Source organism: Electrophorus electricus, chromosome 25, assembly GCF_041902795.1.
Source record: "Electrophorus electricus isolate QZ-2024a chromosome 25, ASM4190279v1, whole genome shotgun sequence".
In the NCBI taxonomy this organism is placed as follows: Eukaryota; Metazoa; Chordata; class Actinopteri; order Gymnotiformes; family Gymnotidae; genus Electrophorus; species Electrophorus electricus.
The window spans coordinates 11280001-11303286 of record NC_137521.1 but is presented as its reverse complement, the minus strand read 5'-3'; the positions used below and the strand labels follow the sequence as shown (position 1 = coordinate 11303286).

Below are 23286 nucleotides of genomic sequence, written 5' to 3'. Positions count from 1 at the left end.
CCCGCCAAAAAACAAACAAACTATATTTTCATGAAGGTACAGTGTAAATCACATGGAAACAGAAATCATATAGCAAAAAAAAAAACAACTACGAAACACACACGAATGATTCATATCTCTCAGTCCAGTCATATTATTATTACATACAGAGGGAAAAGAGTAGAAAGTAGAGCTCTACTTTCCCAGAAAGTAGAGCAATTTCAGAGGGCCTCTTTTTATCGCTACTAATTTCAGGGCTTCGCACTGACTTATTGTGTGAAGGGCTTGATAAGTCCAAGATCCATGGCTTTGGACACACAGGCCCGTGCTGCATCGATGCACGCCTGCCTCTTGGCGTTGTCCTCTTGCTTGGCAAAATAGGACATGATCTCCAGCATCTCGCTTTCAATCAATCTCTTGGCCACTTCATCAGAATCCAGCATGTTGAACACAGTCACAAAGCCCCGGTGTTGGATTTGAGGGTTGTCATGGAGACACAATCTCTGCATGATCTCCAGCCATTGCTCAGTCTGACATTCAAAGACAATATCAATCAATCACTAAGCTTGTTGATATATTTATTTATGCCTCTACTATTTTAGACAGTGGAGTAAATGTCTAAAATATGTTTTGTCATCAGAGTAATGTGTAATATGTATGCTGACATATGATAGACAACTTAGTAGTAAGAGCCAGTTTATCTCACACACACGGTAATGGTACATACCACTTTGGTCATCTTGACAGAAAGCTTTTTCTGTGCTGCAGTGAGCATAGCCAGTGCACCAGCTGCTGCTATCTGTATGTTCTCATCATCTTCACCGCAAAGGAGCACAAGAAGCTTCAGCTTGTCATTGCCATCCTCAAGATACCTCTCCTGAACCTGTCAGGATAACACCAAAACATTTTCACAGCTATGAAAAACAAAGATATGGCCTTGGGAAAAAAAAGGGGGCAACATTTTGTGTGTCTCACCTCTTTGCAGCACACTAGATTACACATGCACTCGACAGCAGCCTGTCGGATTTGGTCGTGCTCCTCAAACATGTAGTTCTCAATCTCTGGAAGAGCTCTCTCCTTCAGGATCTTCACTCTGAGACAAGCACATGATATGGACAATACATTATTTTAAAGGGGTTGCCTTTATATCTTAGTCAGAAATTATTATTTGCCATTTAAAAATAGCATGCAGTGCTCACCGAAGCTTGTCACTCAGGGCAGCGAAATTAGTGAGTCCCATCAGGGCTTCGTAGTTTTGGATACCATCTCTCTCTGTGTTCAGTAGATTAACCAAGGGACGTACAACTTCATATACCTGGTAAAGAGAAAAAGAATGAGAGACTGTGTTGGTAAACAACAACATGTAGCCTTGTAGCTTTTAGAAATAGTCCTTATACCAATCCTGCTCAATTACATTTCAGTTATAGGAGTAAAAATGTGTACGAGTCTTTTACCCTCTCTCCAGGGAAGGCAATCTCAGGATTGGAGACTGCAGCAATCTTAGCCAGTGCATGGGAGGCCTTTATTTTCCCTGTTTCAGTTCCCTCCAGAGCTAAAGGTATTAGAGCCTGTGCCACACAAAGCCCTTATGTCAAGAGTCTGGGCCAAGCACAAGGTTCACATAAACACCCATCAGACTAAAAGTCCAATGTCTGCTCTTCTTACCTTTCCACCGCCTTGGGCAACAATTGCACCACGATCCTTTGCGTCTTCTGCCAAGGCCAGGAAGACCCTGAGGTGGGAGGCAAAGGAGCAAAACATTCACTCTTGTTGATGAAAGGACTATGTCTAGCCCTGCAGATCACCTCAAAACAGGTGGGCAGAGCAGCGTTTGAAGTCTGACCTTGCAAGCATCTCTTTGGTTTGATCAGTCAGGACTGAGCTGTCAGCTTTGACCATGACTGCAAGTGCTGATGTCACTCCAGCCTTCAAGAGCTTTTTAACTCTTTTCTGAATAAAATCCTTCTTGTCCTGAAATGAACAATATGCATGTCAGAGTATACACCCACTTAATCAAAAAAGCACTCAAAGGAAAGTGTGGTTCAGAAGTAAGCTGTTCTAATTAATTAGTAATTAAGAGATGAAAAAAACCACACATTTTCAGTTGAAAAGCTTCAATCTGACACATCGATTCTAGTGAGCAGCACTTTCAGTTTCAGTCACCACATCAGTAAAAGTCATGTGGAATCTTGATATCTGCCATTTTTTCCCCATTACCTTGGGGTGCTGCTCTGGCACGTGCTGCTTGGAGAACTTGGCCAGCTGCACCATCTCAGGGATGATCTCCTTCTTGTCATAGCTGTTGGTGCAATTCACCAGTGTACAGGCAACAGCATACAGGATGGTCTTGTCTTTGGACTACAAAGAAAAGATAAATATTTTCCAGCAAAAATGTTCCATCTGAGAGTTGGGGGAACAATCCATGAGTCAATCTAATCTAGGCCATCAAGTATTTAAACAGTACTTAGGCTGAATGCCTTAGTATTATCGAGTACTATTCAGTTATCTCTTACCTTGGCAAGCTCAAACATGGCTTTCATGGCTGGCTCATCTTCAACAAAGTCATCCTTTACATCGGCATCATTGGTCAGATATGCCAAACCCTCAATTGCCCATTTCCTCGTGCGAACATCAAGGGTGGGGTTGCACAACCATCTGAATTACATCACGCATATAATCAGGTGACGCCATCGTTAAATCACAAGCGTGTCTAGGGAGGACGGGCTGTGCTCATTATTTCAGGACACTCACTTTCTGCACTGTTTGGCCAGTTTCTCAGTGGAGCCTTCAGCAAATTGCCTCATGCTGTAATCATCACCTCCAGCTGAGCCCAGTTTACACAAGCCCTGGAGAATGAGGATACAAAAGCCCTATTGTACCCAAGACAATTGTTCTAAAGTCCCAAAGGTACAAAATACTATTGCTTCAAAGGCAGTGTGTAGTCGGGCCATATCTAGACAGCATTTGATGTTCAGATGAAATGTATTGTGTAATTAGAATGTTATCCACAATATAATGTACATTTTTAGTGCCATGTGAAGTGTTGCTGGAACTTCAAGGAAACCATTATATTTATTTGAAATATGTACAGTAAAGAACATTATGTGACCGTGTGTCCAACAGCAGCATTTCTTCAAACAGTTTTCCAGTACTTACCACAAGTGCCCTGATCTTGATCTTCTCATTTTTGGTCTTCTTGTAGATGTCCTTGAGCAGAGAAACTCCATTGGAAATGATGAAGGAAGCTCTGCTCATTTTGGTGGAAGCATGGATGATGGCTTCAATAGCCACTAGCTGGTCTACCTCACGCTCGGAACCACACAAAGCTACCATAATCTCCATCACACCTTGACGACCCACAATAATGTTGCCCACATCAAAGGGCCCCTGAAGCAGCCCTGACAGGGCATTGATGGCATGGATGTTCTTGTCCATATCATTTGGATCAAACTTACTCCTGCAGATGAAAGTCAGAAGATAAATAATGAATAAAGGGTCACAATTTAATTGGGAAGATCCCCCCTATATTTTAGTCATAGCCAATTCCTACCCATCAGGTAATTCTCTCCTGTCACATGACAGCTGCCAATCTATCTGAGGCAATCACTGCCATCTTTTAAGCTGTGGCTCCTTCAGCATCAGGGAGGACAGTATTATGCCCCCCTTGTGACGCATGATGCACATAAACCCATGCCAATTTTTGCTTCCTCAGGCTCCTGGCCACAGATGACTGTGGCATCATCAGTACTCGAACTCACTGATCTCCTGATGCTAGGGCAAACACTTCTCTGTTGCACCACTCACGAGCTCCACACAAAGATTTTCCAACTCACTTGATGTAGTCATCACAGATATCCCTAAAGTTGTCCCTCTCAGGATCACATCGGAGGTCATCGTAGAGCTTGTTCAGGAGCACGCTAGCAATAAGCTGTGTGTTCTCTGTCAGGGGCAACTGATTGGGCAGATCTGGCATCTGACCACAAACCTTCAGGATCTTTCTCAAGCCTGCGTTGAGGAAATGTAGATATTGAGCAACACCAAGGTGATGGGATTTAATTCACGTCATCCAGAAGAAGAAATTCCGGCTGACTTTTCACTTTCATCACATCGTTTTGTATTTCACGTTTAAAGAATTATAGTGAATTTTCTGCGCTGACCATTATCAATAGTGAACAGGGTCTTGGAGTTATCAGTATTCCTTTTGTCCTTCCTGGGCACATTCTTGCTCAGTAGGTTGAGAGCCTGGTCTCTCCCATGTCCTGACACCTTCTTACTGCCAATCATCTCAAGCAGTGCAAGCAGAATGGTCTTCAGATCCCTGTTTGTGTCTTTGCATCAGTAGTGAGAGACAAAACTTGTTAAGTGAGATATCTATGGATAATCCTGTATCCATAAACAGCACTGAGTATTGGGGAAAACATGTGCAGTATCAAACAGGTTGTATAGATTGTTCAAAGGCATATCCAAAAAGAATATTCACCTAAATGAGTTCTCCAGATACAACTAACCTTATTCATACAACACCTAGTGGGACTTCAAATTACAAGTCCCAACCAAAAATTAACCACAAACCTAATGTTGACAATCTACTAAACGAAACTCAATCCATGTCTCTCGTACCCAGCACGAGGGCCTCCTCTTTGCCATAAATTCTGGTGTCTCCCCCAGTTAAGGAGTCGTAGACACACTGGAACAAGTTGCAGGTTGCCAGGGCGATCTCCTCGTTGTCCATGGCCATAATACTGCACAGCTTGTCAACCCCCACCATGTTGATGATAGCACTGGCCTATAGATATACATTTAAAAAAAACAGTTAAAAAAAACGTGTTTTGTTTAAGAAGTGGGACAAGGAAGTCAGTGATGGTATAAAAGAGAGTTCTTCAAGACACTTCTCTCAAAGGTTATAAAATATAACCCTTTTGGAGTAAGCATTAGCAAGTAAGCATTCACCGTAATTGTATATTGGGATATATGATGTTCGCCATGGCGTTCTTCACCCTGGCAGTGTCGCTCACCCGTGCTCGGTGGCCAGTGCACATTCCTGACAGGGTTCGGACAGCACCCAGAATCATCTCGACTTCTCCGGTCTCAAGCAGCTTCATGAGCAGAGCTGTTCCATTATTCTGGAAGATTCTCTCTGAGCCTGCATCTTCTCGAGCCAGGACAGTAAGGTTGTTAGCCGCCTAAGGGAAGAACAACCACGGGCGATTACACTGTGAAAGAACAACCATGGACTGTTACACTGTGAAAGAACAACCATGGACTGTTACACTGTGAAAGAACAACCATGGACTGTTACACTGTGAAAGAACAACCATGGACTGTTACACTGTGAAAGAACAACCATGGACTGTTACACTGTGAAGGAGCAGTTACATATACATAAAAATGTGCTGCACCTTTTCTTTCTTGTCTTTATCTGCCTCATCACTGAGCAGAATGTCAAACATGCCCTGGACTCTGGAGTCTGTTGAGAAAGTGGTCTTCAACTGGGCAAGAAAAGGGTCAATACATACATTATTATTCATTCATTTTTGTACGCTATTCATGACTCATGCTGATTCATGTATGTTCATATAGGACACGTGATCTCACCTTCTGTTGGATCTCAGCTCCAAGTCTCCTGAGAGTTTCCAGAAAGGTCTTGTTTTTAGGCTCCAGTGTTGCACATCTCTGGACGTCCTTGAAGGCCATGTCCAGTTTCCCCAGTTTCTCCAGTGCTTGGCAACGTCTGTACAGTGCTTTTATATCCGAGGAATCCACATCTATGGCTTCAGAGGCAAAATAACTGTTGCTGAATACTAGTTAAATAAACACCTTTTTAGTCACCCAATGAGAGCCTGCTCTGTTGTCCCGCCAAAGAAGTATGTTGTAATGGAATTTGAACGTACAATCTTTTTAAACATTGAAAACCTAAATATATGTTTACGCCTTAATTTTAGGACATATTTACCTTTGGAGGCATCTGAAGCTGCGTTGGTATAGTTTTCCTGAGCAGAAAATGAAAAAGCAGAGAACAAGCTTAAGACTGAAAGTAAAATTGGTAAAAAAAATAAAATAAATACATTTTAATCTGTGTGAACACTGAACTGCGTTGTTTTGTTAACCAGTATTAAATTGGGAGGTGTTAAGATGTGTTTGTCTTGGATAATACCTTTCTCAGGAAACAAGCTGATCTGTTTCTGTAGATGATGGCCTGCACTTTGTTGTCTTTACAGACTTTAAGGGCTTTGGTATAACACTCAGTGGCTTTGTCAAGCTCTCCTGCCTGGAAGTGTTTGTTGCCTTCCTCTTTCAGTTGGACTGGATCCCCCATTTCACCCATCTTGGAAAAAATGAAGTGCGTACGGTTACTTATACGGCATAATGAACTGGTCTGCCATAGCACTTTCTCCCAGTGCACCCAAACACACACATAGAGCCCCATTCACCCTCGTCCAGCCAATCAGACACCTCCAGCCCGTCACTCGCCAGCCAGTTCACCAATCACGACAAATCCACTTCCACGTTCACCCATTTACTAATCTTCACTTGCATGTGCAGCTCACTGTAGCCTCCCTACTGAAGCCCACAGGAGCATCCAGTCAGTGCTTTGCATAGACCTCCTCCAGCACAAGAATATCATCATCATTTTTAACCTTTTGTTTATTACTTTATTTGTTTATTATGTTCATATTACATTTTGCACTGATGGCTCCTCTGCTTGTCTTTTGTCGCTTTATCCAGTAAAATCAATTTTTTGATCTCACTCACACCTTGCTCCTTCACTCAAATTGTCATTTTCTTCTTTTTTTTCCCTCTTCTTCTTTAGTCTGATAAATCCCCATATGCAGTCTTGTTGGTAGGGGCTCATCTGGCCATGTATATAAAACCTTCAGCAAACTGGCCAGAACGCATGAATGTCATTCTCACATTCTCAGTGAAAGGCATCTATATATAGCAACAGTTAAGTGTATTGTGTAAATGATGTGACGGACAAGATAAAACCTTTCATTCAAATAACTCGTCAGTCTACAGTGAACATCAATGAAAATACTGCATTACTTACATTCTAAACTCACACAAAAAATAAATTTTTACCCACATTTATGCAACTCACCATTGTTCTGCTTCTCAAAGCCAGGCATATTATCCCACAGTCTAAGGGTCCTACCCCCTCATGCCTTGTTTGGACAAAAGTTTCTCTTGCTAAGAGGCCTTACTTTCACACTGGCTTAGAGCATGTGTTGCAGTGTCCATTACCCTTGAGATAAACCACCAAATCATTCTACCCTTAATCCCTACTGACAGGACACGTAAAAATGAAAAATACATGACAGTGCAGTCACTTACTGTTATTGGCGCAAGTCGTTTCCTCTGTTCAAACTCAGTTCTGTGAGGGTTGACCAAGTGATTGTAGGTGCTCCTAGTTTTTTACTCTCAGTGCAACAGATGCCCAAGTTATATTTATATTAATCTCTAAGTGTGGAGGACTCATACCACTATGAAGGGCTAAACCACTTCCATGGGGGGAATGGGGTCAACCCCCTTTACTGAAACCACCTACTGAAGCCTAAATGATCCAAATTCAATTAAAACAGCAACTTGGACTTTTCTTTCGCATCAACTAGTTAAAGGATTCCAAAACAATAAATGAATTTGTAATGATGGATACACTGGGAATGAATATGGTCAGCAGTCCACCCCTCCAAGGTAGAAATAGAGTGTGCAAGATAAGGTCTATTTAGGGTGTCGGAATGACAGCTGAGCAATCAGTAACACATGGCAGCCCCCCCCCGACAGCTGGCATAGTGCAAGACTGACGGGTAGGTTCTAGAAGCTGAGAGGTCTCTCAGGAAAGAAGGTATCCAAAAGTGGGGGAAGGTCTTGATATCTGCAAAAGTACAGCCCAGAACCTTCCGGGATAGTCCAGTCACATCCTCAAGTGAGCTCATGATTTCCAACTGTTTCTGACTGTGCATCCTGGATCCATTATGAATTACAACCAAAACTTACAACCAGAGATGATACTAGTGTCTGCAGTTCCTCACAAAACAAATATGTTGTGAATGCCCTTCGAGTTGTCCATACTTTAAGAGCTTAAATGTAAGGATGAAAGGTACTTCAAGGAAGTGGCACTGTCACATACAAAAATGTTCATCTCCCATCAGTAGCTGTTTACAGAAGCAGCACAGCTAAATCGTCCATCTACGTTTTGTGCGGTTTTACGCAGGGACTGGAATTTCGCTACAATAAACTTTTATGCACTTTTTTTGCCCCCTGGGACTTATTGCAAAGCCATACGTGTGCTATAGTAAAGGTATTGGTCAAGTTTATTGCATAGTAAAAGCTACTAAGTGCACCATAAACTTGGAAGACTCATGGCAGTGCCCGCGGCTATTTCATAACCGACTGAGGCAAGAACATGCCAGCAGATGGCATTATGGTTAAAGTACAGTACCTCTGGCAAGCGTGGATCTAAAATCTTAAGATGATATAGTTTAGAACTAGATTTGACCTGTCGGAAAAACCATCCTTAACAGTGTTATTTTCTTAATTTAAACGAATTTAAACAATTTTTCTCAATTTAAACAAATCCGCAAATAACTATAGACTGAAATCAGTCAATACACGCATACTAACGGTCATCATTAAACAAAAATGAGAAAATATTACAAAATACAGTGACATCATTCAGGAGCATTCTGATAGTGTAAACAACATCTTAATATTGAGGGAAAATCAGGACAGAAATGTACAATATACAGTGTTTATTGATTGTGATTTAATAAATTACTGTCTCAAAACCAACAAATGTGCAATAATATTTAAAAGTTCTTACTGATCACTAAACATTGTGTTAAACTGAAGCACACTGTCATGTAATATTAAGTATGTGACAGTATGCTTCAGTTTGAAACAGATCTGGCATCAGAATGCATTTATACTTGAATCCCTCTCAACCCCTCACAAAATATACTTTCTGTATCTACACATTAGCAAAAGTCCTTCATTTTCAGACATTCCAAAAATTGCACACGTTTAAACACAAAGACATCTGGACTGGTATGTGTAACGATCAGAAGTTGATTTTAAACATCGAGTTATGACCAAGCACCACCACTGCAAAACGTGGCACAAAGCACATCTATAAGTTATTTTTCAGTGTTGATAAGATTGTAGAAGGTCTCGGCACACGTTTCCTCTGAATTCAGACGACAATGTCATTTGATTCTGTTACCTACTGAGTGAAAGTTCTTTGTATCATTTATGAAAACCTGGACGCTCAGGAGTAACGTTACTCCCAAGCGATACCAAAACTTTGAGTCATCAAATGGTGAATCTAGTCTGCTAGCTGAGGTACAAACAGAGGAATGAACGAAAGGAATATAAACCGCCATGGCATTTTGCTGTTTTGTCCTTGCATTTCTTCAAAAAATATTGACATTTCACGTGTGAAGTCATGGCTATCTTCAGATCAGATATCAGAGCTGCTTGCTCGAGCAGGCCCTCACTGATCAAGCAGCAGTTGACACACGAGATGTGCGTCCTCTGTAACGAGGCCCGCGAGGAGCCGTGGCCCCAGGTAGCAGACCCGGGTCGACGGGTCTGTTGGCAAAGCCCCTCCCGCTGCCGTCCTTCCGCTGGCGCTCGCGCGGTGGAATGACTCTCCGGTCTTTTGTCAGTAGGACTCGGAGCGGTGAAGTCCCAGGGGAAAGGTGCCCGCAAAGTGAGTGAGTGATGAAGGGTGATGAGGAAGACTATGAAGACCACTTCATGCATTCACTTACTAAGATATGGAAAGATAACATTTTAGGAGCGAAGCCAAACAGAGAATCGTGTAATTTAATAAAAAGATGGCGTGAAAATATTTCTATATATTTTATATTTTTTCACATAGCATAAAGTTAGTAACTAAGTTGTACAAACAGCCTAATTCAGGCTATTTTTAGTCATTAAAATGTTCAGACCAATCAACAGCTAAATCCAATATAAGCCGCAGCAGAATTAAATGTTGCTCAATAGTCATACTATCATCTATTATGTAACTGAAGAATGGAACCGAACAATATTAAATCAGGCAAATGCCAAATAAAGGGCAGTAACCGTAGAAACGGTCACCGCGAGCACCCACTAAATAGATGTCGAGCACAGAGATGTCGTCCCTGTCCATGTCCACCGTGCTTTGCTCAGACGTCAGGCAGATGGCGCTGTCCTCCAGCGTGAAGGTAGAGCAGGAGCTGATGGCACATCTGCGCAAGAGAAGACCAGTGGCGCAGAATGCAGCGAGAATCAGCAGGCAGGGTGAGCAGGGAACATCTCGGCCCGCTCCACGCTCACAACCCCCCACATCCCACCCCACCCCGCCCCCCCCGGAGCTGTTTTTCAAATTACTATTACAAGGGCACCTACAATGATGAGAATCCAAAATGCATTCCATGTTCCAGCAGCAATACACCAAAAATACAACAAAAGGAAACAGCACTTCGAAACTTGAAAAGATGGAAGAGTGGGCCTGATGAGAGACAGGTAAACCTCGATTAATTGTCGTCTCTGTAATCTTCCCGTTTCCTGTCGTTGCCGTACATGTCACCTGACCACTGGCCACCTACGTCAGGGGAACAGTGTGTTTACCTTTTATTGCCTGCAATAACGCCTTGAGCTGAAACAACCAGACACCTTTTCAGCTATTCATTAACACAGACCTGTCCTGGAGCCGACTGGACATTGCCCACAACTGACTCACAAACCAACACTTCATTTTCCTTCAATTATGGAACTCAGATGATGCAATCTTGCTCACTCAAAGATTTATTGAAGTCACAGCTCCCACCTCTCAAACTAAGCACGGCTTAAAATGACGTGGTACAAATGACATGGCGAATCATTATCGAAAATCAATTCTGAGCATGCACTGCTACCACGGGAGGACATGGTGCCGTGCACGTATTCACAGAGGGATTCGGATGCCAGCTAGGGACTTGAAGGGAGCATGAGCTCTTGAGGTGTGTTTATTCTGCTAAGGCACGGTGGGACGTGCCCAGTTTGATAAAACAGGAGAAACACAGGAGTCACCTTGCGTTCGCTACGTCGGGTGACACTGTGGCATCGCGGGGCTGAACAAGCCGATCGTGTTGCGTTGTGGCACAGGAAACTGAGAAGGGGCGGCCGGACGCACAGCCCGAGGAAAACGTGGTCTCCGGGACCCGAGCTCCAGCTGCCGCCTTCGGGGAGCGTTTCCCTTTCATCATAACAACACCCCTAGTGTCAGCCCCCTTAATGAAATATTCAGTACGGGCTTTGGCAGCAAATTCCTCGGAAACAGGTGTTTGATCAGCAGATCAGCAAAACCTTATAATGGCGCACAAAGCACTGTGGGAAGTGTGCTGAGGCGGCACGCTCAAGTGTGTGTGCAGTGTGCAGACGGAGCAGATGGGGATTAGGCTGCTCTGTTTTCTGAGCTACTATTTCTATAACAACATGGTAAATATAGCCGTATTCCGAGAGGCCTGGAAACAGTGCTGTCCTTATTTGAGGTGATGGGTGATGTGGCAGGGATGGAATGAAAGGGGCGGGGCAAGGAATTCCACAGGTGTGCAGTATGTCAAGCTGTCTAAACAATCCTGTGTTTCAGGATGCTTTGGGACCCGGAACTTTTGAGCAAATCGTGCATATGTGTGTGCGAATGTTTGTATGTGTGTAAGGTGTTACCTGTCATTTGATCTGCCACTGGCGAACATGGAAGACGAGGAGGCAGCCGTGTCCAAGGAGAAAGCCTCGGCTACAGAGGGAATCACAGGGTCCAGTGGGGAGCGCTGGTAAGAGCCAAAGACTAGTGAGGAGAAGCCAGAGGACAGAAGAAGTCTCACGTTAGCATTCTACAAAAATAGTGGGTAAAAACGTATTTACACATCCATAATTTACAGAAGCCAAATATCTATTTATAAACATTTGATTATCTTTAAAAATGTCTTAATACCAGATGCGAAAAGGCAACCTGGATGTGAAACAACAAGGACCAATGAGGGCTGATGTGGCAAAGGTCAAATGATGAGCAGTGGAGTTTGTTTCTGTTTGGACTTATCCTTTTGATTAAAAAAATGGGTATGTTTTGTTCATATTGCCTCATAAATTTGTATGAATGGCAGAACATTTTCATTCAGTCTATAAAAATTTCAGTGTACTACAGCTGACTACATATATCAACAGATCACTGTACCAGAGCTAATTAAAGACATCAACAGATTACTGTACTACAGCTGACTACAGACATAAACAGATCGCTGTACTACAGCTAACTACAGACATAAATAAATCACTGTACTACAGCTAACTACAGACATAAACAAATCACTGTATTACAGCTGACTATAGACATCCACAGATCACTGTACCAGAGCTAATTACAGACATCAACAGATAACTGTACTACAGCTGACTACACTGTCCTACAGCTGATTATAGACATAAACAGATCACTGTAGTACAGCTAACTACAGACATAAACAAATCACTGTATTACAGCTAACTACACACATCAACAGCAAACACATCCCAATGATGCAGCCTTGCTAAGATGGGTTTTCTGATTAAAAGCCTATCAAAACAGGTAGCCTATGAAGATCAAAACCAGGCCAGATTTACTGAAATTCATAGCTGATCTGAAATTAAATTGTACATGCTATTTTAGGACCATCAACAATTGTTGCTTAACAAATAATTCGACCAGTTCCTGGTTCCTCAACTAGTAATCAGAAAGTTGCCAGTTCAAGCCCCACCACTGCCAAGTTACCAGTGTTGGTCTCCTGAGCAAGACCCTTAACCCTCAAATACTCAAGTATTCAACTAAGTCACAAATTGTAAGCCTCTTTGGATAAAAGTGTCAGCTAAATGCCATAATTTAAGGTATGTGGCAGTAAAGAGGTCAATTTGTGGTGCATGGCAGACAAGTTCAGAGCGACAGTACCTGTGCTCCCCAGAAACCAAACCCCTGACCTTGGGTGAGCTACAGGAGTAGGCAGTGACGTGTGTGAGGATACAAGATGAGGCCTAACCTTGGCCATCCAGGCTGGCTAGACTGCGGGACCCACCAAGCCTCCCAATCCTGTCCTCGGGCTTCTCGTCCTTTTGGGAAGACAGTAACTCCTGAGAGGAGGATTTGAGCGCATGGATGGAGTTACGTGCCCTCTTAGATGGGGAGAAACGGTTTGCTAGCAATGGAAAGAAAACAAAGGCAGACAAACGAGAGAGAGGGAGAGAGAGAGAGAATTGAGCTCTTCTGTTTAAGGGCTATACTGTGTAGAAGTTGGATATTTCACATACAGATATGGCACAATGCATCAGGAAAATGTGGGTGAGAAGTGTGGGTGCTGAAGATAGGTCTGTTTGCTCAACTTCCTTTTATGAAATCCCTTGTCTATGGGAACACATACCCAAGTATGCGCAAATTATGAGCATGTGCAAATTACTGTGAAGTACAAACATGTTAACATTCTGAAGACTACAAAGTGTCCCTGTGATTGATAGGAGAGTTTTGCTAGCCTCATCCGCCTTCTGAATGCAGGCAACGCAGCTCAACTGTGGACAGGGCCGGCATGGAGTCATGGACCAGAAAAGTCACGCCGCAATTCGGACACTCACTCGGTATCTTCCGGAACACGCTGGTGCTCATGAACTTGAGAAATCGGTTTGCGTAGAAGCCCGGCCTGTGCACAGACACCGTATCCTACAGATGTTAAAACAGAGCGCAGGATGAAGGGGGGGGGGGGGGGTTAACAAGTGAGGCAGCTTTTGTATCGCAGCGTGCATGAAGAGGCTTGTTTGTGAAGACGCAGGCTTGTCAGCAGCCTTTCGACTTACACCATCGTACACGAGCGCTTTCCAAGAGTGCTCGAGCTTCTTGATAAACCTGAGGAGAGAGACATAGGGTTCAGCTGAAGCGCAAGGCGGTTACATAAATACGCTAGAAACCGAGGCCCTTTCTCTTATTATGCAAATGGAATTAAATTACCCTCCGTTCAGATTAGTTCAGTGCTATTCCGAATACTCGAAACATCTCACAAAGCCATGAAGCCCGGGTCAGGAATCGGAACGCGCGGGGGAGGCGTGCCCACTGACCCACCCCAGGTTTTCACACGAATGCATCGCGTTATACAGCAGGAGTTTTAATCTTGCCTCGTTTTAGAGCTACACGTGACTAGGCAGCGTGAGGTGTGGGGAGCGAGAGCGTCTCAAGGCGGGGCTATAACCGGGAGGAGCTATAACGGGGTGGGGCTGTAACTGGGACGAGCCATAATGGAGTAGGGCTGTTGGTCTGGTTCAAGGGGAGGGGCTGTAACAGGGTGGGGTCGTACCTGTAAGACTGTAGGATGTCAATAATGCCCAAGAAAATCAGCAGCTTCTCGTCCCGGTGTGTCCTGGCTGGGATTCCTCCCATTCTAGAAAAATTGACAACACAAACATGAGCCTCCTGCAGTTTCTATAGATCAGCACAACAAAGTCAGAAGTGTTTGTCCATCATCACCCCAGAAGTATCATGCAATGCTCTGGTTACGCAGCTGACTGCATTTCGTGCATCGTTGCGTGTTTCTGGGAGACAAGCCACCGATATTCCTAGCGGGACCTTCTGTAAAGACGAGGAATATCCAGCACTCACGTGGCATCAGAGGAGACGGCCTCGGCGGCCCTGCCTTCCCCCTGGATGGACTCCATGGCGGTGGAGTAGAGGACCTTCTGGCCCAGGGGCCTCTTACCATCTCCTCCAACCATCTCTCCATCTCGGGGGTTCTGATCCAGCACGTGAACCCCAAGCAGCAGACTGTAGTCCATGATTTTAAAGCTCTCCAGCACCTGTACACAGCATGCACACACACACACACACACACACACACACACACACACACGTTTACAATGATGCTCCACAGATGAATCATAATAAAGAACAACCCTGAAACACACACACACACACACACTAATGAACACAGATGCCCTTTCTGAACTCTTTAAGCACAGAGGCTGGAGGGGAGGCGTCCGTGCCCTGAGGGACGCGCTGTCACGCCTGAAACATCATGCTGAGTGTGTCGAATGTGTGGTGAGCAGTGAGATCAGCACAAACTGGAGGAAGTGAAAAAGCCACTGCAGCCAACCAGACAGGAAGAGCAAGCTGCTTCCCTGCTGGAATGAAAGAAGCCACTGCACATGCTTTGGGTGCGTGTGTGTGTGTGTGTGTGTGTGTGCGTGTGTGTGTGTGTGTGTGCGCGCAGGTGTGTGTGTGTGTGTGTGTGCGCGCGTGCGTGTGTGTGTGTGTGTGTGCGTGCGTGTGTGTATGCATGTGTGTGTGCATGTGCATGTGCATGTGCTTGTGCCTGTGAAACTGAGCTTGCAAATTCATTCCAGAATGTCCTGTTGACCGGAGCAGCCTGTGGAATATTACAAAGGAAAATGATATTGTATGGAGGTCATTTCAAGATAAAAAAAAAAAGCATATATTGTGTGTGTTTATACAGGAAAAGTTATGTATTAATAGAGAAAACTCTTTGACCTCATTACTGTGTGAAGCTCGCTCGCTCGCTTGCTCTCTCTCTCTCTCTCTCTCTCTCTCTCTCTCTCTCTCTCTCTCTCTCTCTCTCTCTCTCTCTCTCTCTCTCTCTCTCTCTCTCTCTCTCTCTCTCTCTCTCTCCATGGATCACTTAAAAGAGTTAGGTTGTGCATACGTCTATACTGCATGCTATCTCCTGCTCCTCATAGCAGTATGCAGTTTGGTACCCAGCAAGTGACAAATATAGAGTGTCTCACAGTTCCATGACTGTTATTATTGTATTATCAGATGTATCTATCTGTATTATAGCTGTATCTATCTATCTGTATTTTCAGCTGTATCTTTCAGACCAATCGAAATAATGTGAACTTTTATTTTGCTTTCCAAACTAAAATAGGCAGACCTTATAGTATGTTTTACACTGACTTCTACTCTGTTTTAGAATGTTTATATATATTTGGTTTTTAAGTGTGTAAATATAACATTAATCATATATTATGTATTTATAGATAAGGCTATTATTACACTTAAAATGTGTACGAACATACTTCAGAGTTGTATAACGTATGATTTTTGCCTATATTTGGCCTCAGAAGGCCTCTTCACTGTCCAGCAGTAGTCTGCCAACACAGAGGGGCTCTGCTTTCCTTGGTACCGCTCGAGTATACTGGAGCAAAAACAAAAAAGGGTGATAAAGAAATTCTGAAAACATATTTGGATTCAGCAAAAATTCATAATAAACATTAATAATAATAAATCCTTTTTTTTTGCAGACAGCAAAATCACTGTGGACCATTGAATTGGTTTGTTAGCTGTGTGCATTGCCAGACTGAATGTTCAGGATATGACTGATTCTTTTTTCCCTATGCTCCACATCTGGAACAAAAACAGGCCCCCATAACACGAGCACTGTGATCTGAACTGGCAGACGCTGTTGGCTCCTTAGAAGCTCACGTCACTGGGCACCAAGGCCAGTGGAACGTTGCAGAAGGCAGAGCACGGCATGGACTGCCCTGTTTGGCTGGAGTAACACATGATCCTGGTATCCCTGGCATACCAAATTCATTTTGGTCACATACTGGGGACTATATGCTACTTTTTGTCAAGATCAGTATGTGATTGGTATATGACATCTATTTAAATACAGTTACAGGACCTGATAAAAGATGTTACATAATTTCCAAGGATTAGATTAGGTTTTGTTCGGTTAGCTCTGTCACATAATCTGTATCAAACAGCACATTTGTGTAATAAAGAGTTAAGCACACTACCTTTGCTGTGCTGAAGTGTCACGTGGTACGGCCCGCCGTGTGCAGTGGAAGTCACGTTTTGTTTTGTAACCACGCCCCCATGATAACGCACACCTGCACCTGCTTTAATGTTGGGTGTGTCTGTGTGTATTGAAACTCCTGCTGGTGTGTGCATCAGTGTTGGTCATTGTTCGTGTTGCTAGTCCTACGTGTATTCGTGTTAAACGCAGCATATGTTTGTGTTGCCGTCGTTAGCGTTCCCGCCAGTGTTACGTGTATTCATGTTAAGCGTTTATGTTGTGTGAGTGCCGTCGTCGTATGCCCTACATGTCAACAAACGTCTAAGTCGAGGGAATCTGTGCGTCCCACTCCGAGCCCTGCGGCACTCGGGCCGTTACATCGAGATATCTGATAACATGAAGTGGTCTGAGATTTGCCTCAGACAAATCTGTGAAAAACAATAAAACCTGAAATTCAATACCACAAAACATGAAAGCAAGAACCATCTAGTGCAACAAATCACACAGACAACATTACTACAGGTCTCAGTGAACACCTGACCATGGGCATCTGACCACTGTGACACCGAACAAAACTATGGTTCTTAAATAACCACCACCATGAAAACACGGTAATTTCAAAATTACAAATACAGATTCACTACATTTGTAATTACCACCGTGACAGGATAATATTTCGAACTACCATCATTACCACGACGACTGAGATGTCAGAATTAGTCACAGGCCAACAGTTCAGTTGACGCACGGCAAAGACCCAATAACCAATGCAAAAGAGGAATTCTGCTTTAAATAAGGCACTCAGCAATGATTCAGCATGTTTCTGCACTTATAAGAAAAAAACAAACACAAAAACAATGTGTGTAAAGCTACGCTGGACTATATACTGTCCTACAGGCTAACATATACACTGAGGCCTACAGGCAGGTCCGAGCTCCTGCCTCTACTCCCTGCTCCCTGCTTGTGCTGTCCAATCACATAGCGGTATGCAAATGAACCAAACCTGCCCACTGGACCAAAACAATCAGTTTAGTGACAAAAAAACATTTCCATGAAAGCCAATCACAACAGATGTGGCTCAGATGTGCCTCCACGCAAAGATCTATGGCCAGGAACCTGAAGACAACTACTTAGTCTGGAGTAACAGAGGAACTGTTACCAATGTGGCGATGTCATCTGTGCTCTCCATGGGTGACCTTCTCATGTGCTGTGACAACCAGACCCAGGACGCTGTCAAACAGGGTTCGAATAGGCTGGAGGCAGGTGTGATGTTGACACAGTCTGTGCTTTGCATGACATCCTCGTCCTGTCCAAATAAACGTCTCTTTGAATAGAGCCACGGACGACATCCTGGCGCTGTTTTGCATCGGGTCTGCAAAAGCATCAGTCCTCCAGGAAGCGTTCGCTCACGGCAGAAACACACAAGCACGCGGCACTTTGCAGCGGCTGCGTCTGTTGGTCTGGTTCATGAGGATGTCCTTATACACAAGAGTCCTTCATCTACAGCTGCCAACGGTGCCAAGGTCTAGTGTCTGGTGTCGGTTTAACCTGAACACAAAGGCTTGCGTGAACCAGACTCAAAGGAAACCCTAGACATAAACACGGCAGCCATCAGGACTCTTAGCAACAGACACAAAAGACAGCACCTGTGAAACAGACACGGCATCCGTGGAGGCAAACGCCGTGCGTTTGTGTGCCAGAACAGGTTCAGCAGGCTCTCTCCTTATTTAAAGATTCTGTCAGCAAGTAAACAGTGGGTAAAAATAATATTTTGAGGAACTGGTTCTTGATAATCAGAGGACTACACAAGGGGGGATTTAGGTGCAGGCAGACAGCTGAAACAGTAATGGCACTGTTTTCAGTATCGCCTGCCCGGGACGACATCACGCAGGCATAAAGCATAATCTGTGTAAACCGGGACACATGCTGCCAGGGTTATGGAAGCGTGCGAGGCAATGCTGACAGAGATTACTCAGGCCTACTGGAAGCTTGTCTGAAGCAGCGTGGTCCCATATAAACACCTTACTGAGCACTAGATACCACGGCCTTCTGTTCACAGCACCCTGCCGCTCATGAAACACTGACATCATCATTCTAGGATTGTATGGAAATCTCCATAGGGTTGTGTAGGGTTTGGGCCTGACAACTAGCTGGTTGATACAGGTCAAACTACTTCTGAAAAAGGAAATAAGTGTTAGGAAAGAGGTAAAGGCGAAAAGGCGGTAAGTTTGTGCCAACATTTTTAAGCGTGGAGATTCAGCATAGAATTCTTGCTGTTATTCTACATCACAGACACTGTAACAGGAACAGGCAGTTTTGCTAGTCACATACCATAACTCCTACACTCCCTGTGCACTACAGCACACTTACAAGATCCACTCTATGAGAGAGAGAGAGAGAGAGAGAGAGAGAGAGAGAGAGAGACAGACAGAGAGTGAGGGGGAGAAACCGGATCAAAACTGTCTCTGAGAGAAGGAGAGACAGAGGAAGAGAGAGGGAGAGAGACCAGTACAAGCCTGAGTGAAAGACGGAGAGGGAGCAAGATCAATTCAAGACTGACTCTACGAGAGAGACTAGTTAAAGACAAAATGCTGTATTATGGGAATTCTTAGTTGGGATTTACACTGGGCAATCTGGGGACACTTCCCCACCACTTTCTGAAATGGCTGATTTTGTCCACGCTACCTTTTGAAAGTGTTTTTTCAATATATTGTATATAACAGCTTGTTGCAGTTACCCGTCCAAACAGGTCTGTGAGAATGGCACTAAGAGGAAGAATGACCAGAACAGATTAAGCTTCAGGGTGCTTTCCTGAGTGGCTCGGCGGTCTAAGTGCCTGCCCCATCGTCGGGAGAATGCTGGTTCAGTCCCTGGTGGTGCCAGGCCTGTGTCATATTTGGCCTTGCTCTCAGGGTGGGGTGGATGGCCAACCAATCCAGGTGTCTGCTTATCATAAGATGAACTGGTCAGTGCTGAGCCATCCACTGATGTTGTGGTGGCTGGCTTTGGCTGTATTGGACAGAGTACAGAGTGCCTGGCTAGGTGGTATAATTTGGAGATGTTGAAAAAATGAACACACCTGAGGATTTGCTTTTGTAAAGGGAAATCTGAGGGGCAGCTGAACTCACTGCAGCATGCAGTGTGCATGCTTGTCCCCGGCACTTTTCACAGGGGTGCAGCGGGGCTTCTGCTTCAAGACGCACATCACATCACAGCACAGACGAACCCACAGAGGTTCTCACAGCACGCGCGAGGAAGCACGCCACGGCCTGCCGCTCCCAAAGAGCATAAGTGTGGGATTATTCCGGAACTGCTGCACAGACTCTCCTGCCATAATCCTGGTGCTACTGCACTTCGATGCAGAGCAGTCTGATATGAAACCTTGGTCTGTAATGTGTGCGTGTGTGTGTGCACATGTGTTTGTGTGTGTGTATGTGTGTGCGTGTGTGTGCGTGCACATGTATTTGCATGTGTGTATGTGTATGCGTGTGCGCGCGTGTGTGTGCGAATGTGTTTGTGTGCGTGTGTGTGCGTGCGTGTGCATGTCTGTGTGCACGTGTTGCGTGTATGTGTGCGCGTGTGTGTGCGCACGCACATGTGTTTGTGTGTGTGTGTGTGTGCGTGCACATGTATTTGCGTGTGTGTATGTGTGCGCGTGTGTGCGCGAATGTGTTTGTGCGTGTGTGTGTGCGTGTGTATGTGCGCACGTGTGTGTGTGTGTGTGTGTGTGTGTTTGTTTGTTTGTGTGTGTGTGTGTGTTTACATTCAGTTCAGAGAGTGAACCATCTGTATCAACTGTATGGTCTTCCATTCTATATTATTTAAGTGTGTAAACATGGTAACAGCACTGTCAGCAAATGAATGAGTCATATATGAGAGATTTTTCAGAACAGGCTGTCTTAAGCATGCGTAAGTGAACAAGTGTGTATAAATAGACCTCGCAGCTTTCACAAGGTAAGGGTGTAAACATGCAGTGTCTGGAAATTCCAGGACATTCTACAAGACTTTGGTTAAAGCTTTCAAAATGAACAGCAATTAAAGAATCCTCCAAATTTTCACACTTTTTTCTTTGTTTTCTTTCTTTGGCCATTGTGGCAAGTGGTTTGACAGCCACTGTAGGGGTCGCCACGGTAACTCTGAACAGCCCCACCCCCACCCCCGGTCCTGTCCAATCTCCTGACTCGACACACTTGTGACTCGCATTAGCGCTGATCCTGTTAGTGCCTCGCTGGTCAAATGGCAGTCAACACACAAAAGAAAAAAACCAACAGCTTGTTATTACCAGGAACGTGAAACAGCAAGCATTTCAAAGAAGCTGACCTTTCCAGATGGAGACCTGCGAGGGTTTCCCATTCATCCACCTGTACCTACAGCATTTCTGGTCTCTTAAGGCACCGGTAGGCCAGTGTTCAGAACACTGGCTGCTGGTAAACAAACAGGAGGCATGGGAATTTTCTAGAAGGGCGTCCGCACTATCCACTGCAGCACGCTGTTTACCCAACGCGGCCACCTTCGGACACTTCGTCCCGCCGATCGTTTGGGCGGTGGGATTAATTGCATGGCTACTTATGGTTCGCTGCTGACGGCCAGATTAGGCGGCAGGTGGTGAGGTTTAATCCTGTAGCATCAGACGCCAGTCTGCAGGGCCTGCAGATTGCTGTTGCGCTTTCACTTAATTTCACACTGAATCACTAAAACCATTTAAACAGTGAATCAGTGGTGCCAAACTCACACCATAATGACATCACAAGGAAGTGGCAATTCGGGTTAAACTGGCTGCGAAAGGGTTGTTTGATTACATCAGACAGAAAGGGGTTATTTTTCAAGTATATTGTGTTAAGATACATATCTGTTCACTCGTGACATATTTCAGACATGGTGAGCTATGTCAGACTATATTACAGCACTTTTTTTTTTTTACCACACCCACATTTCCAGTGACAGAACGAACCATAAAGAAGAACAAACAAAGAAACATCACAAACTAATATTTTTCTGAGCAGAATTCCAGTAGGCTTTCCTCACGTAAGGCAGTGGACAAGAATCAAGAGAAGTCTAGATGTCCAGCTGTCCAGCATTCAGTGTCTGCTGGTATCTAAAGAGCACATGTGCGGATGGGAGAACTGGCACGGGACACAGCAGGGTTATTAGACGTAAGGAAAAGCTTGGGACAACAGGACAAAAATAGAAAGGCAACCAAGAAATTACACAGCGCACTCTGTCCACGGGCGGAGTGATGTTTGGATTAGTTATCGAATGGAAAAAACTGCATCGTTTCAGCTCAACAACCTCTACAATGTCAAGTGTCCAAAGGTTGTAAATAGAACTGGGACTGGTTTTTATTTAGGTCCATATTTGTGCTGCTTTGAGTGCCTTGTTTGGGCTGCAGCCAGTACAATTCTGAGTCGTGTTCTGGGTTTTAGGCTTTAGGCTTGTGTCAACCGTGGTGCCTTGTGCGTATTTCAACTGATTGTCACTCAAGCAGACAGATCAAGCAGACAGATCTAAGCATCCACATGTTTGCATGTGGATACCTCACCACAGCTGTTGTTGCTGCATAATAAGAAGCTGGTGAAGGCAAACCTCTATTTTGTCTCATTGAGACTTTTTAACATGAAGCTAACATGAAGCTCTGGAGGCTTACGTGAGCGCTGAGACATCCTGCAGTCTCTGTGAGAAAAAGACGAGTGACACTCACGGATTACACAGAGTCTGGGTTGAGGAATCTCTCCCCCAATGGGTTTCCTTCTTTATTAAAAACTTAGTTATGCACAAGCAGACAGAATCTGGGTTCCACTCAGACCACAGAAGCTCTTTTCACTGACAGCAGAATTTCACCTACAGTAGATTTTTAAAAAGGCAGGAGGTTTATTCAACACAAGATCTGGCACACGGCAGAGATGCAGCAACAATACACTGACAAGTCTCGCCCAATCAAACCTTAATGTCATTTGCACCTGAGATTTGCTTCGCGTGCACGCACACACACACATACACACACACACAAAACAAATCCCCCCACATCGTTTACATGGTGAAACCAGACAATCAGAATGGCGTTGCGCGCACCTGGAGACTCAGACTGTTTCTTGGTCCACACACTTTTTGCCACAGGGTGACAAAGATAAAGAACCTGCACACCTGATCCCAGATCTGCGTGCCATTGTAAGACGCATTCTAAGCGATGCGCATTATAGGTCGAGTTGCCGACGCAGAGCCTGGCTTTGGACAGAGGGACGAGGTGTGGCGCGTGAAATGAGGTCTGTAACTAAACTCTGCAAGAGGACAGGCTGTGTGCACCTGCTGTAGCGCCCAGCCAGTAGCCATAGCAACAGTCTGCTTTGCTAACTCAGCAGAGAGACTGGGTCCCCTGCGGTTTCGGTGCGAGATGTTGCTCAAGGGCGTCTGGTCGCCACAGTATGTGACTGGAGAACATTTGTTTATTTAGCAGTGAACGACCCTTTACTGAGATTGCAGGGACCCTACGTGACTGAGCAGGGTGGGCAGAGACTCACCCGGC

At 44.5% G+C, this 23286-nt stretch overlaps 2 protein-coding genes across 3 annotated transcripts in view; both read right to left on the bottom strand.

Moving 5' to 3' along the window:
* Positions 1-4: 4 nt before the first annotated feature.
* unc45b (unc-45 myosin chaperone B) lies at positions 5-7460 on the bottom strand. Of its 2 annotated transcripts, XM_027014346.3 has the most exons (20): positions 7312-7460; positions 6134-6304; positions 5933-5969; positions 5575-5750; positions 5379-5468; positions 4995-5162; positions 4600-4765; positions 4137-4307; positions 3813-3984; positions 3136-3436; positions 2731-2825; positions 2493-2634; positions 2197-2337; positions 1823-1950; positions 1645-1711; positions 1434-1547; positions 1179-1294; positions 955-1072; positions 707-862; positions 5-509 (listed from the first exon to the last, which is right to left on the bottom strand). In XM_027014346.3, the coding sequence occupies exons 2-20, from the start codon at positions 6302-6304 to the stop codon at positions 249-251; spliced, it is 2790 nt and encodes a 929-aa protein (XP_026870147.3). In that variant the 5' UTR covers positions 7312-7460; the 3' UTR covers positions 5-248. The 2 variants fall into 2 exon arrangements, with proteins under 2 accessions (XP_026870147.3, XP_081564038.1); XM_081707912.1 differs by lacking the exon at positions 1434-1547.
* A 1252-nt stretch (positions 7461-8712) lies between these two features.
* The window catches only part of pip5k1bb (phosphatidylinositol-4-phosphate 5-kinase, type I, beta b), a 33972-nt gene continuing 19398 nt past the window's right edge, over positions 8713-23286 (bottom strand). The window contains exons 7-15 of the mRNA XM_027014393.3: positions 23282-23286; positions 14615-14808; positions 14313-14396; positions 13819-13867; positions 13600-13684; positions 13014-13169; positions 11671-11791; positions 10094-10211; positions 8713-9748 (exon numbers count right to left, since the gene is read on the bottom strand). The exon at positions 23282-23286 is cut by the window's right edge and continues 292 nt beyond it. Coding sequence (XP_026870194.2) covers positions 9746-9748; positions 10094-10211; positions 11671-11791; positions 13014-13169; positions 13600-13684; positions 13819-13867; positions 14313-14396; positions 14615-14808; positions 23282-23286 — 815 coding nt within the window. The 3' untranslated portion in view covers positions 8713-9745. The remainder of the gene's footprint in view (positions 9749-10093; positions 10212-11670; positions 11792-13013; positions 13170-13599; positions 13685-13818; positions 13868-14312; positions 14397-14614; positions 14809-23281) is intronic.